This window comes from Patiria miniata, unplaced genomic scaffold (genome assembly GCF_015706575.1).
Source record: "Patiria miniata isolate m_02_andy unplaced genomic scaffold, ASM1570657v1 HiC_scaffold_7, whole genome shotgun sequence".
NCBI lineage: Eukaryota > Metazoa > Echinodermata > Asteroidea > Valvatida > Asterinidae > Patiria > Patiria miniata.
In genome coordinates, this window is record NW_024037074.1 from 32,533,988 (window position 1) to 32,554,490 (window position 20,503).

The window sequence follows — 20,503 nt, forward strand, 5'->3', positions numbered from 1 at the left end:
ACGTATTCATTGTTTATTGTATTTTTTATTTATTAGTCATTTTATTCGAGTCCATCGTTACAAATTCCCGCAATTGTTTTTAATCATTGGCTGAATAAATAAATAGAATGTAAATCTAAATCGCAATGTAGTTTGTTTTAATCGATTGTTTCACATGATTTTGTTATTCTATGTTTACACTGCTTGGCGCCCGTTGGCCATAGGCGCATTTCTGTGGGGTTACCACTGATTTTAGGTCAAGGCCCTACTAAGTTTTTGGGGTGATGAACTCCTGCCAAGATGACAAAGAAAGGGTTTGGTGTTGAACAAATTCCGGGGGTAGTTTACATAAAATGTTGAATAAGATAGAGGGTCATTGCCTCATTGGCAATGTACAAACAAATTTACAATATTTCTTTGTCTAATTTACGTCAGTTTAAATTTTAAGAATTTCTTTTAGGTTTTTCTTGACAAATGTATCCTCCCCCAATGCAGATATCACCCCGCCCCTAAACTAAACCAAACTCAGCGCAATAGCTGATTGTCTGGTTGCTGCCTCATCACTGCATTCGCGAATGCACGAGAAGCTCCGAAACCAGACCACATAATGGCGCTCCGCTTGAAGACACGAAGTGTCGTCTGCCCGCTACTAAATTGATTTCACAGGTTTTTAGCATGGTTAAGGATAAATTCAAACACTTCTGGAACTGTTTTTTTTTAGTGCATTTGTTAGATACAATTATTTTGAACCAATAAACTGTTTGCTTAATGAAAATAGGGCCTTAGGTCTATTTGTCCAGTTTTCGGACACTTCGTATTCGTATAAATGTAGCTGGAGTTACCCAGCCCTGAGTTTTATCATTGGGTTGTCTATTAGACAACCCAATGATAAAACTCAGGGCTGGGCCCTGAGTTTTATCATTGGGTTGTCTATTAGACAACCCAATGATAAAACTCAGGGCTGGGTAACTCCAGCTAGTATAAATGCATGTATCATGTGTATGGCATTGCCCATCGGCATTGCCGTGCAATATGCTAACCTAAAATAAAACTTTGGGCGATCGTGTAGTGTATACGTAGGGCCCCCTCCTCTTTAGTTTTGGTCAAATAAGAGTCGAGGGTGGTTTTATTTTATCGTTAAAAAAAAAGACTTTTTCAACCTAAACTGCCGATTTTTTTCTCTCTAGCTTGAGTAATGCGCCTATCAAATGTTTCCCCCACCCCTCCCACCCCGCGCTACGCCAGGTCCGATGTCGGGATTTGGTCACGTTTTTCATGCCCTAGGGTGGGGATTTTGGTCACTCAAATTACATTGTTAACAGTGGCGTACTAATGGAAAGGCAATCACTAGTGCGCCCCACGTATGTAAGTCGGGGCATGGTCGGGGATTGTCACTTAAATTTTGCCCGAGGGGTGGGGATTTTGTCACTTCAAAAGTGACAATCCCCACGTCTTGGGTGGGGCAGCCCGGGAGGGGAGGGGTGGGGGAAACAATTGATAGGCGCTTAACTCCAGCTATAATGCTTATCACATTTAGACTCAAGCTAGTAATGCGCCTATCAAAAAGTCTGGTTCCAAGAGTCCAAGGATCCTGAAGTTGAATAATATGAGTATTAAGGTAAGGGAACCAGACTGTCCACTTTCAGTTTCTGTTGGTAATGTTAATTATTGTTAAGCCAGGTATTCAATTTTAAGTTAACCTATTTGACAGTGAATATCCCCTCCAATTCTTTAAATCTTCAAAACAAAAAAATTGAACTAGTAAAGAAATCCATAGGTCATCTGGTCATGTATAAAAGTGAGAAGTTGGATGCACATTCATTTCAAGTATATTGTTGACTTTATTTTCAATTAGCTGTCATTGGTGCAATATTTTGTTTGTCATTTTCCTCAGATGGAGCACCGTCATAGTGTGTGGGAGACAGTAGCTGAACATGCGCTGAATCATTTGGCTGTCGGTAACAAGCAGGAGTCTTCAAATGAAACCAGCAAGCTACACCCAACACAAATCAAAGGCCTGCTCGAAGGTAGACATTGCTGTTTATGGAGTTGGAGAGGGGGGGGGGGATGGTGTGTAGTTTTCCCCTGCTCCTTTTAACCAATATTAAAAAAAACAAATTGAAGGTTGCCTGCTTTGAAGATTGTTCCCATTTATATCATATGGTATCTAGCCCTCCTTTTCCGATTTTGCTGCGACTACCTTCTAGCATGGGCGTAAATCGAGGGGGGGGGGATAGGGAGAATATGTCCCCTTCCTTTTCTATGGCTGGTCGCCCGGCCTGCATTGGAAAAATACAATTTTTCTTGAAGATGTCAACACACCAGGAGCCACGCTTTTACAGGATGCTTTAGACTGTCATTCCCTAACAACCCAGTAAGGTATTTCGTGTTAATGTGATTATTTCGTTTTTGGATGTTTGCAAATGTTGTATCTTGCCTTTAAACGCACCAAAGGTTTAGTCGTGCCTATCTAGGAAATACAAAACCATTGCCCTCTGAGTCTGCCATGATGCATAATGTCTACTTCCAAAGCTGCCAAAATACCAATTTTGAGTTTTCAAATCATGACCTTGGTATCGTTGGTTAAATGGGGTATTTTGGTTATTTGTTTTCCTTGCAAAACAAGGTTCTTGGTTGAATGAGCCCTCTGTATCCAGCCAGAAGTGCATCACAGTAAAAGAGCTTGAAGGTTATACACAAGTTGGCCACAGTCACACGAAGAATGCCAGATGTCTTCAGCAGCATTCTACTCCTCGGAATCTTGTTGGGAAAACAGGTATTTTCTTTGCCTTAGCCCTGCACTGCCCCGAACCACACTTCCCGTTATTCCCTGTATCGCCCCAAACCATCCTGCCTGTTACTCCCTGAACTGCCCAAACCGCCTGCTTGTTACTCCCTGTACCACCCGTAACTGCCCTGCCTATTACTTCACGTACCACCCTAAGAGCTATATTAAATTACTACAGCGCTAACTCGTCGTTCTGCGCGTGGAGACGCTTTAAAGCCGTCCTGGGCGCAGACATTTTGAATTCATGTGCGTGTTTGTAGAACATAATGAAATTAGATGGATTTTGAAAGTGTACTGTACGTGCAACGCGCAAGTAGAACATACGCAAACAACTTAAGGGTGTCATTGACGGTTAAAAAAAAAAACGTAATGGCAAAAAGCATCTGCAGCAAATACGCGCACGCGTTGTACTGTTTGCGTAGAGCAAAATGACACGCTCATTTGCTGATCGTGCATTTCGGTTTTGGGTGTTTTGGCTTCAATACCGCACCGGTTTGGAATACAAATTCAGATATGCAAATAGCCGTACAAAAACCGTGCAAAATTTCTAGGTCTCCATAGGTTTGTGCACAAACATGGATGCGCCCATCAGGCATTACTTTGTACACGAAGTTAGCGCTCTAGTAATTTAATATATCTCTAGGGTACCACCCCAAACCACCCTGCCTAGACCTGTTACTAACATTATTAACCCTCCAATATGAGAGTCATTTCCAGCTGTGTTTTTTTGTTACTCAAATTTTGCATACCTTTTGATGTGAAGCATTTATATTTTGTTTCGCTTAGGCTTGAAACCAACGACAAATGCCAAATCCTTTCTTGTGGCCTGGTTGACTACATCACCCATCCTCCCATGTAAGGATGAAGAAGGCAAGAGACATGTTCCAACGACCGGAGAGGATAAACTGTACCTCGAGGATGACACCGGAACTGTGCAGTGCCAGGTATATGTCTTTTACCCTGACCCTCAATCCTCTAAAATCTTCCAAAATCCTCCAGGCCATTTTGGTGGATTTTTTAAGGCTGAATGGCAAAAAGTGTCGGTTGATTTTGGAGAATGTATTGTGTCGAGTTCATAGGCTGTACCCGGCGTTGTTTCTGTTCAGATACGCATAATTGAGCTCTGCGTTATGCTCGATATCATCTGCACTGCTTCTGAATGTCATGGGCACTGCCTCAACCCATTAACAGTGATTTTGAAGGATTGAGGCAATGGGCACCCCTCAGCGGAACAAATTCAAGAAATAACGGTTGATTTTGTAGGATTGAGGCTGAGTCCAAATTTTACATGGTGGCAATTGCAGGATTTTGCAGGATTGCAAGATTAGTTGAGCGCTGGTGAAAAAGGGCATTAGAATGGAAAAGCCTAAGGGCAGTCTTTACAAGATATTTTTTGGGGAAGGGCACTTTTTTATAAAGGGCACTTTTTGATTATTTTGTTTTTTTTATGAAACAGAGCAAGCCACATTTAAACAAAAAATTCTAATTTGGTTACTTTCTTTTTTGCTCCCCTGTATGTTGATTCTTTCCTTGCAGGTTGCAGTTTGTCATTGGGATTGGCTCAACCAGGCTTTGTTGATTCCTTGTTGGAATGTTATACCAGGTATGATACATGTTAACAAACATTTCCTTCATTAAGTTAGTTGCTTTTGGAAAGTCCCTTTCTAGTGGGATACATTATATCAAGAATATTTCATGAATTAATTGAATCCGATTGTATCTGTGACTGACGCATGAAGACATACAATCGTTCCATCAGCCCACATATTTGCATGTAGTTTATTTATCCAGAGGGAAATGTCGAAGACGAGGCAAGACAAGTAAAGCTGGTACCAGAGTCCACAAAATTTTCTTCAATTGATTCAGAATGGCGATTGACTGGAAGTGCATCATGCATCTTGGTGTACATAATGGGCTGGTATTAGTCCAATTTATTGGCGTTATGGGTAATTCTATTCAACAGTACTGCCCAGTTCTCTTCACCAGTCTATTAAAGTCACAAGTGGCAGTCAGTCAGTCAGTCACTGAGATAGGTACAAAGAGGACGCTAGGCTAGGAGCAACAAAATGTCTTCTTTTTTGGGGAGGAGGGAGGATCTGGTCAAAATCAGACAAGTTTACGGTGTCGTTTTATTTTTTCAGTAACTGGTATTTTTTTTGTTCCAAGGCGCGGATGCAAGGGTGCAGAGATCGGTTGAAATCTGCCCACGCTGTACCCCCGTGGTCATCTCCAGTGTCAGCCCAGAACCTCACACAGTGCCTCAGCAACAGCAGACAAAATCGGTAGCTGCAGCAGCACAGCTGCTTCACAGTCATGACAGGTACAGTTGAAAATCTTGACATCAATAGGCTGTATTTCTGACTGAATTAGGGTTCAGTTGCTGCATCGTTTTTTTTTTGGGGTGCAACCAGACATGACTCCCAGGTTATTCACTAAAATTGAAAGTTGCAGTATTTTATTTACAATTTTTACCTTTTAGATTGAAGTAAAACTGCTAAAACACTTCAACAAACAGGATATTTCATATGCTGTAGCCCTGAAAATGACATTAAAGTGCCTGCATTCACACCGAAATATGGCTGTATATTGTAAAGTTTGACTGCGGAGTTTCAAAAGGCATGACTGCCAAGACTGTGACAAAAGTTTTCATATGTCAACGGAAACTTGAAAAAAAAAGAAATAAAAGGGCATTCAAAACAGCACTACTGAACATTTGATCCTTCGTTACAGCTAATGAGTCATGAAGCAGTGCATAGGACACTGGCAAAATGAATTCTACGTAAATTTAATTTAGTTCTACTCAACACTACCAAAGAAATAAATATATGTAGGTGCCAGTTTTCATAGAAATTACCATTTCTACCCATCTTTTGGATCGGCCAATGGAATTTAGCCAATGAATTTGGCCAATGGTTTGATGTGAAAACCCAAGTGTAAACATCCTACTTCATGTCAATCTGTCAAAGGCTTATTAAGTCCTTGTGTTCTTCAGCAAGACACTTTTCTGCAACCACTTCACCCTGAACATTTGTTAGTCCCTCTGCTCAACCATTGGCTGTTGGCTCTGAACTAATTAGAAATATTGGCCCTATACGTGATAATGCAAAAAAAAATGAACTACGAAACAACATACTTACATGTCCTTAAATAATTTTGGCAACAACGTATCATTTTCTTTACCATGCAGTTCTAAGGGAAGAGTTAACCAAATCACCATAACAGGCACAGTGGTTTGTAAGAGTCCAATCATAAGGTGAGTACCAATCTTGAAATTGTTGAAGTAATTTTTTTGAGTTTTTGCAAGTTCTTTCATAATCTCAATGACTTTATTTTTTATTTGAATTATCCTGAGACAGCATCCACAACAAACCGCTGTTCTTCTTCAAGCTGGCTTGTGATGTTTCTGGATCAAGTAGTGTGTCGTTACTAGCCAAGGTATATACCTTTTTTATCATAAGTGCTTGGATAGTTCATAAAGAAGAACTAGTATTCATTTGACAGGAAAACTATCAAATTAAGTATGTATTAGTCTTGCGGTCAAGGCACTTGTGGCAGATCACAAATCCTCACAAATCCACCACATTGATTTTTTATGACACAAATCAACCACTAGTCGACTAATGATAATAATTATGATAATAAATATTACCCTGGATTGGACATTTGGGAGACATCCCCATAGACTTGTGCACAAAATTTTTCAAACTTAAATGTGCCCTAACCCAATATTCCCTTGTCCTTTTTCCATGAATTTTGGTATGTTTACTAATTAGACCACGAGCAACAAATATAATCTAATTGCGTCGGTAAAATTTTGCCTCTAAAGGGGGGCTGTGTCATTAGGGAGACATGAAAATGTCTCCCTAATGACCAATGTCTCCCATCGTGCGAAGAAATTACGATAACGTGTCTCCGTAATGGTACCTTTACACGTATAAATGTACTTATATTGCCCTTTAAATTAAGATCAAAGCACTTTACATTATTATTACCCCTGATCATTTGGCCATTGAAACATTCCAAATACCATCTCAGCTCCCTGGGGAGTATACAGCTCGACGCAACCATTTCAATGCAAGGCAGCTGAAATCAATCACAATAACCATCTCTGCCCTCACAGGTACCCATTTACTCCTGGGTGGAGAAGCAATGAGTGACAAAGTGCCTTGCCCAAGGGCACACACACCATAACCCCAGGCTGGACTCGAAACAACAACCTGCAGAATTACCCACAAACCACGAGTTCAGTGCTCCAGACCATGAGGCCACGGCACTCCACACGAATGGTCCTCAACCGAATTGCTCATATATGGATAATGTCACTGCATCAGTCTGAATTTGCTACAATGTTATTAAAATTATTCATTTTTATTCTCTTCAATAGGGTAGCAACCTCGCTTTCTTGTACTCCGCTCTGCCGATGTACTCCACATGTTCCGTGTCTCATCTTACCCCTACTACAATCCTAAAGGTACAAAATTAAACCTCTCCACCAGCCCATTACTTTGTCTTGTTCATACTTTTGTACTTTACGCAAATTTAACTCAAATCATGAGCATGGTTTGCCTGAAATAAGTTTTTAGTTTGTCATAGCTTCTGTTATTCCATGACAATTTTGAATATTTTAATTGGAGCTGAAGGGCTAGCCTGTTGTCTTCTGACTGACTGAGTCATTGACCGACTGACCAAGTCACTCAGTTTAAATGTTGTCCGTAAATGAGGCTTTTGGTCCAGCTCAACTTGGAGACCCTAGTTTTGTTTTGATTTTTTTGTCCAAGTATTATACAACAGCGCAAGTGCTAATAAAAGGATGGATACAAATGAAACAATACGGAAAAATTTAATGCATCAAACATAGATATGGATAATTAAATCCATTATGAAAGATGAAGCTAAAATAAATTTCCATGATGCGATTTTGACAACTAATAAAATCAATCATTAAACAATGGTTGAAAGTACTTGTGATAGTAAAATCTTTCCAAACTATCATAGTGAATACAATCTTAATCAGTTCGCGCCGGATGACATGTATATACGCAAAGGTTTTGCGGTATTCGGAACGTATGACAGATAAACACGCAGGGAGCGAGGCCGGAAATATCTGTCTGCAACCCGCTCGCAGCGAGCGGGGCCGGAAATATGAGTGTGCTGCCCGAGGGTGATGGCTTCAACCCGCCAGGCTTGAGGTCGAGTGAAAAGTAATCCCGTGCCTCGTTCCATTCTTGTCAAAATAATCCCGGCGCGAACTGGTTAAGAGTCCAAAGGAGGCTGCAATATTAATCGTGTTCAAAGTGGGGGATCAGGTTGGTGAAGCAGTACTTTTACTCGCTGTGACGCGGGTTCCATTCCCGCCTGGGCCAATATGTGGATTGGGTTTTCAGTCCTTGCCTGATTCTGCGGGTTTTCCCTAGAATATCATTTTACCGAATAATCATAAATAAATAAATAAATAAATAAAAAAATAAAAAACATTCTATTTTCTAAAATCTATTTAGTAGTAGGAAATTAATCCCATTTGTGTATCTCCTCCCAGCCCTGTGTGCTTGTGAGTCCCTGCATGTTTGTTTCTTGTACCACTGTCATTTTGCCTCCAAAGAAGGGCTTGTTAAGTTTGCAACGACAGGCCGCATTTATTTTTCAGATTAGTATCAGGAAATTTATTTCGCACAGTTTTAGCTATTTCTATATTTTTTTATATTTGGATGTTCAGGGCACAAGGAAACCATATCATGTCTTCTTGTGCAGAAAGGAAACTGCAGTATTTGACGTGCAAAGGAATTGTGGTGATTGTCAACATAAGAACAGCATTACTGTAAGTGAAAGCTTCTCCATAACGAATCAAGCACTACCCTTATCCCATTTTCAAATCGTCAAAATGGTTGACACAGGATAGAATGTGTAATTATTACTTTAGTTCAAACCGTGTCGAAATAAAGTCATATATAGGCCTTTCATACTCCCCAAATTCTCCATGTTGCTGGGTCCAGCATAGAGATTTTGGGACCCTTCAGCACAGAGCAAGAATCCAATACGGCTTCTCCACAAGTCTGGCGCTCTACATGGTTAAAATCCAAGCCTGGTTGGAACCAGGGTTAAGAGGCTGTAACCGGGTAGACAATCCTAAAATCTACAACTGAGCCATGTACACACCAGCATGGTATAAAAATAATAATAATAATAATGTGGTGCTTATAAAGCGCTTTATACCAAAGGTCTCAAAGCGCTTCACAATTATTACCCCTGTTCATCGGGCCTTGAGACCAGTTTTAGCAGCAGCTCGAGATAGTGCATTCTGGTCTCTACCTTTACAGGTACCCATTTATACTCCTGGGTGGAGAGAAGCAATTGTAGTTAAGTGTCTTGCCCAAGACCACAAGCACCATGTTCCCCGTAAGGGTTGAACCCACGTACAACGGCACGTGAGTCGAACACCGTAACCATTGGACCACAGCACTTCACCTGCCTTGCCTACCTGTGTTCCATGGGACCTGGTTTCATTTCAATAGACCCTTGTTGCTTTTAACATGGATAGGCGAGACGACATTGTGAAAATGCATTTCATTACATTTATATTTGATGTACAGGTCCCTCCCTGGAATAACAGCTGTACTGATAAGGCCAAAAATATTTGAATGCATTTCAAATACAGTTCCTTTCCAAGCCCATGTGCATAGTGCTAGTTCTGAATGCTTATCCTAATGAATTTTTTTTTTTTGTAGGGAACTGTTACTAAGTGTATTGATGCAACCTCAGGAATCTATGAATTGGATGGGAAAATGCGGTGAGTTTCACAGGCTAGGTACTTGGCAATACCATTTTTTTGTTTATTCATTTATTAAATTTCTTACCCAGGATATGCCCAAACAGTTTAAAACTAAGCAAAGTAAAATTTACAAAGAAAAGTGCTGATGTGAAACAGACTGTGAACACTAATACTTACAAACACAAGTAGGCTTTATACAAATATTTACACACATTTTACTAATTAGATGTTTTTATTTCAATGCTGCCATAAAGGATGATACATAATGTTACATAATACATTTACATATATTTTTACTATTGATATAACAGTGAACATTAACTATTATGGCAACATCTAGGTCCGGGGTGAAGCATCAGCTTTTGTTCCATAGCCTATGGACAGACAGACAAGTGACAGACATACATGAAAAGACAGAGCACAGACACCGGTGTGACAGTAATCAAGGCTGTTATTGTCCCTATTACATTGCTTCAGTATGCAATTAAGAAAATGAGTTTTTAGTTTTGTAGCAAAAATAGAGAGAGTAAGTGATGATATAAAAGAGTCATCCAGACTATTCCAATATAGAGTGCCACGTTGGACAACACATTTTTTTGGACAATTAGGTTCTACTATAATTAACATAAAGATTTTTCCTAGTAGTACTGCGGGTAATAGATGTTTCAAGTTAGTGTAAAACAGGGGTTAAAACAAGCAGGTAATGCGCTATTCATATATTTATATATACATGTTCCTAAGTTCAGATTGTACAGGTAAATATTACCAATTTTAAATTTGCAAATTGAGGCCCAGAGTGTTAACAAAAGCTAGTTTTAGAAATTACTCGAAGTGCAAATAAAGCTATGCACAAAAGTTAATCTTAAACATTCTGGTTTAAAACAAACTTTTTGATCATTCTGAATTGATTGAGTGGAATTTTGTGCCCTTCAGGCCCAGCCTTATTAGTGTTGCCTTGCCCTTTTTTCTCATGTACCTAATGTTACTCTTTGTAGGTTGTACCTGTGTTATCAGATGGACGACACTGCATCCTATCAAGTACTGAGGGTGGGCTGTGTTGTCACAATCCACAACGCTCACCATCAACTACGAATGGGAAAGGTAATTTTATGATGGGCAAATTGAAATGCATTGTATGTTCAATACTTTGTGAACATTCTGTAGTAGTCGAAATCAACTTTGGAAAAAAAAAGTATCTTTTTGCACGGAACTCTTAAATTATGAGTGCTCAAGTAATATTCATCAAAGTAGGAACTTCTTTTTTTCTTTTTTTTAATATGGTGCTGTTATAATAATACATATTTATAAAGTGCACGTTTCCACATTACTATTATATTATATTCCACGTTTCCACATTATTACCATGCTCATTGGGCCAATGAAACGTTTCAAATACCATCTCAGCTCTGTGGGGAGTATACAGCTCGATGATGCCATTTTGGCGCAAAGCATCTAAAGTCAATCACAGTAACCATCTCTGCCCTCACAGGTACCCCATTTACTCCTGGGTGGGGAGAAGCAATGAGTGACAAAGTGCCTTGCCCAAGGGCACATGCAGCACAACCCCAGGCTGGACTCGAACCCACAACCTGCAAATTCAGTGGTCCAGACCACAAGGCCACGACACCCCAACTTTACTGTTATTACATACATTTCTTTTCCTTCTTTCTTCTTGTAGCCCACAATGCCCTGCGTGGTCTGCTGTATGCAAAGTACACTCACTGTACAGACATTCTCGCCTCTAGATACTGGCCCAAAGAAGGTACCTAATTCATGAGATTATTCCATACGTTTAATTTAAATGTAATGGACACATTTTGCAATCATTCAAAGACGAAACTACCAAAATAGTATACAAATATTGAGTGGCTTAGAGTAGAATGGGAGGAATATTATCGCAAGGTATAATCTGGACTTCTTATTTCACAGGCGAAAATGGAAAAGTCCAGATTTTACCAAGCGATAATGTTCCTCCCATTTCACAGTTTGAATCCACTCAATATTTGTTTTATTTAATTGACATATAGATCCTTGTCATTTGATTTACAGTTAAAATGAACTTCTGTTTCAATACAACATTGGTGGGAAATGTATTTCTCTCTTCCAAACCACCCCTTCACAAAATGTTTGAGCCCAACTTTGTAGCGCTGGCTCTTGGAAACAATACGCGCTAAACGCAACGCTCAAAGCGCACACCAGCATGCATTAGCACACAAATACCGTGCCATGGAACAAGGATGATCCTATCTGTTGAATAGTAAATCCCATTCCCCATGGGCGAATGGGACTTTTTGAGCCCCAGTGGGAATAGGAGCAATAATGAATGTCACGTGATGTGAGTTCCACCAATCAAATTACAAGGATCTATATGTCAGTTATATAACATGAAATATCCTACTGTTTTGTAAGTAAATAATAGGATCATACATCCTGTGAAATCAATGCGTCTAGTATGCTGTCACTTTCAAGAAAAGAGGAATTACCCTAATTTCCTTGCGATGGTTCATACCTAACAATTGCAAAGAAAACAGCTGTTTTTTATTCAAATACTGGCCCCAATTGACCAAATTTAGATTAGTTTGCAATCAGTTACATATCCATGAATGAGAATTAGTTTTCCCGAGTGACAAACTAGGGATCATACCACAAGACGGAGCAAGTCAAAAGGTATGTATGAACATTTTGGAAGGGAGAGCTTTCAAGGAGTTCGTCTGAATTTCAATATTTTCTTGCCGGTACAATATATTATAGGCTGTATCTCAAATTACGGCTGTGCGACTTAAAACTAGTTTGTGCTGGAGGGTCACATATCATCGTGTGACAAGAAAAGGTCGTAAGCAGCCCAAGAACGCAGAAAGTACTTTTGGAGATGATTGAGTTGAAAGATTTTGTGCTGCCATTTCTAGATGAAAAATCACATAAGGTTGAATTTTCGACTGATAAAAGTTGTTAATAAATAAAAAAATATCGTGCATTTTCATGTCAAAATATTACTTAATTGTGAAGTTATTTCAATTTTTATGCTAACTACCTTTTACCAGGAACTTCCCAAGCCTTAAACGTACGCTTAAGCGGCATGTTAAATCCTTACCACCTTTTGCTGGGAACAAAATTGGCTTTGCGTATCCACTTGAGTGGGATGTTAGCGCGCTTGGAACATGCTTACAGCCTTTTGCTGGGCGCAAATAATGAAAAATCTCCTTCCGTCTTTTGTTTACTGTTAATTACGTCAGAATAACGTAGCCCCTTGAGACAATATGTATATCAAATAAAAGATATTTCCAAGCTCTATCGATTACCCGAAAAATCCGAAGTTGACCTTTAGACCCATTTTTCACCCTAATGTACGACCTTCTTCCAAGCACCCAACGATATATGCAGTATTTTTTTGTCCAATGATTGTGAACAAATCCAAGACCTTTCCGTAATTGTTCAGTTTGCTGTTGTGTCTTTCTTATTTCAGAGTCTAACTCCATCCTTGTCTGGGATGGTCAGACTTCTCTTGAAGTACAACTTGACTATCAGCCAGTTAGACTGGCTGTCGTCTGTCTTCACCCAGCTGGAAAGGAAATTCACGCCAACCTTCATCAGGTATAGCTGAAATATTCTCATGAATTTTTGTAAATTGTCAATTCCCTTGAAATAATCAAATTTATAGAGCAAATTGTGTTCAGTAATGTTGAAAATGACTCTGAAAAGAATTTGTGGACAGTTTGTGGAATTTGTGGAAATTTGTGGAATATTCGGATAAAGTTTTGTTTGTTAACAAAATTAGACAAAATATTTCTTTTTATTTGGACTGAAATTGAATTCATCTTATAAGTTGCTTACACCGATGAAGAAGTGAATTCCTGCATTTAAGTGTGTCAGGCAATGACAGCCGAGTGTGTCTATCACAGGCTTCTTTTAGCAGCACTTTGCCAGATTGTTTCAAGGTTTTTGTCGGATCAAAAAATTTGATCCGTTTATCGAAACCATCTTAGCAACCATCATTGTTTATTTAACGTAACTAAAAAAAACTTGGATGAATTCCATTCAACGTATCCATACACTGTTAAAATCTTAATGATTTTTTTTTTTTTTTAACTTAGAGCCTCAAATTTCATATGTCAAATGCTATGAATCTTAACTTTGCAAATGAAAATCTGAAGAATTTTGTGAGCTGGGTGGTCAGAGGTGCTTTGCACAATTGTTAGAATACGGGATGTTGTCTCAATCACGGTTTCCACGAACTTTATCGTATCAGGCAGAAGTCTCTCCACGCCATCCTGTTAAGGCTCTTCACCACGCCGTCTGTAATCTCCAAGAAGCCCCTGCTCTCTGGAAGAAAAAGGAACATCTATGAAGAGTTCCTGAGGCCATCTCATTCCTGCCTGGCATCGAAGGGGTCCGGTGATGAACAGGTAAAATTTGACAATATTGTGGATGGGTCCACGTCTGAATTCGGGCGATTCACAATGCAGTGTGTCACCAAGAGTTTGCCACGGAGAGTTCATTTTAAGTTTACGGTCGACAAAACATGGCCCATTTGAACGAGTATCAGTAGACAACTTGAGCTAATTTGTTAAGGATATGGCAGCCTTACAAAAAAAACCATATTGACAAAAAGAAAAGGTAAAACAGATACACGAATCATATGCTTACGAAACTACTGACCGGACAAACTAACAGTATACAAATATTGAGTGGCTCAGAGTGAAATGGGAGGAATATTATCGCAAGGTTAAATCTGGATTTTTCCATTTCACGAGGCGAAATGGAAAAGTCCAGATTTTACTGAGCTATAATATTCTTCCCATTTCACAATTTAAAGCCACTCAATATTTGTTTTATATACTGAGATATAGATCCTTGTCATTTGATTTATTTGAACTTTTATTTCAATAAAAACTGGAGGAAAATGTATTTCTCTCTTCCAAACCACCCCTTCACGAAAATGTTTGAACCCAACGCTGTAGCGCTGGCTCTGTCGAACAATACGCGCTATGTGCAATGCTGAACGCACACACCAGCATGCATTTGCACACAAATACCGCGTCATGGAACAGAATGATCCTAACTGTTCAATAGTATTTCCCATTCCCCATGGGCGGATAGTACTTTTTGAGCCCCGGCGTGAATGGCAGTAATAACAAATGTCACGTTATGTGAGTTCCACCAATCAAATGACAACGATATGTATGTCGATTATATAATTTCAAATAGTGAATTTGTTGACCATGTCCCACAATGAACTGGGAAAAATAAACTCTCTGTGGCAAACTCTTGGTGGCGCACTGCATTGTGAAATGCCTGAATTAATTGGCTACATGTATGGCTAACAGTTACACATTCTATGGGAAGTGGCTTTACTTGCTTCCATAGGCGCATGTGTAATTGCAAGCCATGGCCATAAGTAATTTGGATGCTGCTATAGGCTTGGGTGACGCAGCACCAGAATCCAGCAAACTAAATAAGCCAGTTTTGTATCTCAATGAGGTAGTCCAGGTCAAAGGTCCATCGGGTTAAAATCGCTGACGTGATGTTACGCGATGTTACGCGATGTTACGCGATGTTACGCGATGTTACGCGATTGCCCATTCTGCTCATAATTAAAGCGTGAGTGTCAAGTGACCCTCTCCTTTTGCGTTCATGCGCCTTCGATGAGCGTTTGATTATCCCGAATGACCTTTCACCCATATCATTGTGCGCATGCGCAATTGAAATGCCCAACTGGCTTATTCCCAACTCTGAATCATGACTCGCCCTTTTATTTTTGAGGAGTCAATTTCTTTAATTCTAGGCAGCACCTGAGAATTCTTAAGATGGGCCGACCTCAACATGAGGTTTGAAAGATTTGGCACAGACTCTTGAGAGGTACAGATTCAGTTCAGCTTTGTCTGAGAAAACAGCAACTTCCAAACAAATTTGGGTCGTAAAAATATCATGTTTGAAAGATTGATTAACCTCTTACAATGACTCTGCGTTTAAATATTCAATAGAATTTATTGAAGACATTTCCTCCATTTTATGCCACAGAAATTCAAAGTTGATCCTGAAAAGAACTGCAACTCCTGGCCAGAATCAGGATTGATTATTAAAACATTTTAGAATATCCAAAAAGCTTAATTGATTGACGTACAATGGGAGTATAAGTGCATGCTAATATGAGTGTCTACAGACTAATTCGCCAACAGCCATTTTCTGAGGTGGCACCAGGCAGGCGCAAATCGCCCTCATGTAGTACGCATGCACTCCGGGCTCCTTCCACCAACAGGGTAACCAAAATGCCCACGCCTTGTCTTTAAGAATGCGTGCGTCATGTGCACTAACGTGGTTCCACCACAAAAATAGCTTCTAATTTTGTTCGCTGAATAAGTTTATGTACCAATTTAATTCATAACAATTCCAAGGAATATAGATTTTTTTAATTGTTTAATTGCTGTTTTTCTTCTGTTGACAACCAAGCCTCCACCTTGGCAGTTTCCAGTGATGGCAGAACTGTTTTCATCCGTCAAAAAGTGTCTGGAGCAGCCAAGCAAACCAAGATGCATGGTAGAGACTAGTAGCAGTAGCATCTTGGGTCCTAGTGAGTGGCACAGCGGTGTTGTAGAGTCAACCAATCTCAGTCCACCTATGGTAAATATATTACCAGTGCAAATGAAATAGCATTGGTCCGATGTTTTTTCCGTATCCCTTCTATATTTAAACCAAACCACACAAAAGCACCTGAAAATTCTCCTGCTTTTCTTACAATCCATTTGCACATGTGCATACGTTATACTTAGCCATTATATATCACGAGGCTTTGCCATATCGACTGCTTGCGTGGAATAGACCGCACTGATCAAGCTTTGTCTGTTTTTAATTCACCCAACTTTGACCTTCTGGTAAACCTTGAACTGAACAGGATTCTCTGTGAACATAGTTGATTTGGTTCACTTGTGACAAATGAATTCATTTAGTTGAATTGTTCATACTCTCCCTTGTACTTCAATACTTAATGATGTCAGGAACAGTTATTGGAAAGTTTTTAGGGATGCCACTGTTTCATAATGTCAATTTCATTGGTGTTGGATTTTAATCATAACCATAGTGAAAAATTCACTGAGTGTAATACCAATTGTTATTCTCCAGATACTTGTTGGCTATCTACGCCTCAGTCCAGCCACAGGACAGGTACAGCTCAGAGATCAGACAGGCACAGTGGATTGTGTCATCGCAAACATCTGCAAGTCACTCAGGCCCACGGACACCCTCACACACCCCACGCCATCCCTGGATGCGAGACATCCAAATGAATGCCGCCCACCAAAAGACTGTCCATCAGAGGTAGCTCCGCCCACGGAGAGGAAGTGTTCCCTTTCCACTTGTCCTCACATTCACACCTGGTGTCTAGGACATCTCATCCGTGTTGAAGGTTTCCTGATTGTCCAGGAAGCCTTGCCGCTGAGTTGCGGTGGAAGACCTCTTAAACCTAGTCAAACTAGTCATACAAATAACAAGAGAGAGTTCGACTCTTTGAGGGGACACCATGAGTTTGTGTCATTCAGCATGCAGACTGTAGAGTGCTTAAATTGTTCAAACAGTGTCAGAAGTAGCAGCAATCTTGCCAAGGAACTCCAGGACAAAATTCAAAATGAAGATGAAGTGAGGACTTGCACTGCCTCAACAATTTCAAGCTGTGATCATCATTGTAGAATTCAGAGCTCTTCAACAAACAGCTCACCAAGCAATACCTCAACTGTGAAGGCTAATATCAAACCAGCCTTACAAACAGATTGTCTTTGTTACTATTCCAAAGACAATCTCTTCTTACTTCTCACAAAAAGTCAACTCCTGAACAGTGCGAGAGGTTCCCTCCTTTTCATCTTCCAAGTAGCCTTCCTGCACCGATTCTCCTCAGAGGAGAGTGGAGCACTTGCTAGGGAAGTGGGCCATGAGTATCCATTAACGAGGCCTGTACTTGTGAGTTTTGAGGGAGACTCAGTGAGGTGGTACCACACACTACACCCTGGCTTTGTTTTCAGGATGAAAGGAGAAGTCCGTGCAGTCAGTAAGGTTAGATTGGATTTGTTGCTCTTCGTTTTCTGTGAAAATTTGCCACAACGGACTGATCCATTAAAGGTATTACCTGCAGCTAATGAAGAAGTAACTGACAAAATTATTGTTGAAAAAGTTACTTGGTTTAAAGATAGTAGTGGCAATACACTCCCTGTGAAATTATTATGTCTGGCATGCTGTCAAAAGAAGGCAATTTCCAAAGATGTGTCAAGTGACGCATTTTGGAAAATTTCCATTAGTAGTTGGTTTGTAATGCAGCGAATCCATGAATAGCTGCACGCAAGTATTGACATGATGCACATGCGGGCGCGGTTGACATTATTCTTCGGTTTGATGCGTGAAATCGCGTAGCTGCAATCGGCTGAATGAGAACGTGTACCTGATGCTGAGTTCAGGCACAGTTCAAAACATGACTCGGCAACTTTGAATTGGGATCGAGAACCCAGAATATTGATTTCTCAGAATATACAGCATTCACTGAGCTGAAACATCATCAAGTTAGTTGTTAGGCACCCATCTTCAGAATTTGAGCACTTTTGTTGCTTCAAACCAAAAAGAACACTATGCTGCAATCTACAACTTTAGCTCAAGTTGTCTACTGACACTCGTTTTAATGGGCCATGTTTTGTCGACTGTAAACCTGGAATATGGACTCTCCACGGCAAACTCTTGGTGGCGCACTGCATTGTGAATCGCCCGAATTGCCAGGTCAATTTTGAAATTGCATTATTTATGTTTTTACAAGGACAACATTCTTCTGGGTGTTCTGTCACATTTGAAACTGATTAAAGTTCGTTTTTGGATCTTGTCCTTGTTTTTCCTCACAGCAAGAGTTCCTTAGCATGACATCCTTGTCCTCTGACCAGCTGAAGTCTGAGGACCATGACACCTTCCTGACTGCATCACACGGTGCTACACTGGACCAAATCAAGGTATGCTTCACGACAGTGTGCTCAGATTTGTCAATATTTAGCTTTCGTTGTTGCAAGTGGATGCTAATTTTGCATATATATTTATTTTTGATTTTTGTTTAAATTTATTACCTTCTGATTAAACAAGTACAACCCACGGCGCCTGGGTAATGTGTGGAGACGGCTTACGGCCACACCGGAACCTTGAGAGTACAGAAAACAAAAACGAATGGGGCGTGATCCAATACATGTATGCAAAAATATGCAAATTAGAGTTATGCGCATCAGTGTTATCAAAACCCGCCTTCGGAAGCAAAGCTGTAATACTCCAGTTGCATGAATACAATATATGGCTGAGTAAACTGTCCGCTAACCAACCCATCCAAGTGTGTGTATTTGCCTGCAATCAGGGACCCTCTATTGTCCCTCTTTTGTTTTACTCTTGCCTTTTAGGAAGACCTCCCTCATGTTTTGTACACAAATCCAAATTGGGGACCTCTCAGGCATTGGGGACCCTATTGTCTATTGTTCAACGTCCCTATTGAATGCAGAAGCAAATTCACCCACCCACCAACCAACAAATCAACATAAGCAGCTCAAACCCACGGCGTGGTTCACACCCGTCGTGAGAAAAATGGCACATTGCATACGCAACACCTATTCTTTGATTTGTGTAGCATTGATAGGTGGGTACATAACCAACATTTTATTAGAAAAACTATGGGGATGTGGTTAAACAACACGGCAGAATTTAGGCTAACAGTCTTTTAAGTTTGTTTTCTTTAAGATTTTTTTTTTCCAAATTGCAAATTTTTTCCAATCAATGTCTCCAATTGTATTTCCATGTGTAGCACCCCAAATATGTGATCTAAAGTCACACTTTGTTGCTTCTTTATCATTTTTTTTCTTCGTCAGGAGAGTTCGTTACCAGAACACAATCTGCAGCAACTGCAAACAGCGCAGTGTCGGTACAGGGACTTGCTACACGTCAGCAGTGTGCAAGATGTAACAGCTGATGGGTGAGTGCAAAGCATACACTCAGAAGTAACTCTACTAGCGACAGTGGGTATCATTACTACACCTCGTAAATATTCATGATCAAATCGGAGCACGTCATTGGCCGGGATGTATCAACAAGGCAGTGAGACTACTACAAGGCAGTGAGGCTACTAAATATTTATGAGGTGTAGTAAAACAAATACAGCATGGTTTATTTCTGGAAAATTTGCAGAGGGAGGTAGTCAAGCTGACCTACACTGAGGGACCAGTAATTCCCACTACATCCCCTCGAACCATGCTGTATCTGTATACCACATGGTGTAACTGCTAACAAAAACTGTATTGATACGGGGCTGCATACCCGCGGGTAATAGTAGTTTATTTTACTTTTGCGATCCCTGACCCACATAACTGTCATTTGTCTTGTCATGTATTCGGATTTTCGTCCCAGGTCCCCGCTACCGTCTTACTGTAATTGTTGTTCGTTGTTTTATGCTCGTTTTACTCAATTTTGTTTTGTTTTGTTTGTGTGATGGTCGAATAAATAATAATAATAATACAAAGCCTGCCATCCTATAAAAGCATACAGTTGTTAAGGAGCCAACTCAGTAAATAGGGGGAGTGTGGCCTAGGGTGGTGAGGATTTGTAACTTGTGATCAGAGGGTCAGGGGTTTGAATTCAGCTGCTAGTCATATGTTGTGTCCTTGGGAAAGCCACTTCACTCCCACTTGCCTCTCTCCACCCGAATTATGAGCAGGTACCAGCATTAGCTGGGGAGTAATCTTCAGGGGATTCATTTCTGGCCTCTACCCACCTTGTGTGAACATTTGACTCAATTTCGTGAAGTTGGATTTTTGGGGCAAAACTTGGAATTTTTGATGACCGCGAATATGATTTTTTTTGGTTTAGGGACATTTGGGTAAAAAACTGCAATGTTTTTTTCTTCCATGGATCCTAGCTGTAGTGAGCCGAAATCTTCAGGGGGTTCATTTCTGGCCTCTACCCACCTTGTGTGA

The 20,503-nt window shown here is 40.2% G+C and overlaps 1 protein-coding gene across 1 annotated transcript; it reads left to right on the top strand.

Moving 5' to 3' along the window:
• The first annotated feature begins 588 nt into the window (after positions 1–588).
• On the top strand, positions 589–19,517 carry LOC119746226. The gene is made up of 19 exons (XM_038223044.1): positions 589–657; positions 1,874–2,006; positions 2,606–2,755; positions 3,554–3,711; positions 4,304–4,370; positions 4,934–5,087; positions 5,955–6,020; positions 6,124–6,202; positions 7,152–7,238; positions 8,481–8,582; positions 9,490–9,551; positions 10,529–10,634; positions 11,212–11,295; positions 12,997–13,124; positions 13,780–13,936; positions 15,981–16,151; positions 16,650–17,573; positions 18,404–18,508; positions 19,403–19,517. The coding sequence occupies exons 1-19, from the start codon at positions 655–657 to the stop codon at positions 19,508–19,510; spliced, it is 2,844 nt and encodes a 947-aa protein (XP_038078972.1). The 5' UTR covers positions 589–654; the 3' UTR covers positions 19,511–19,517.
• The last annotated feature ends 986 nt before the right edge of the window (positions 19,518–20,503 follow it).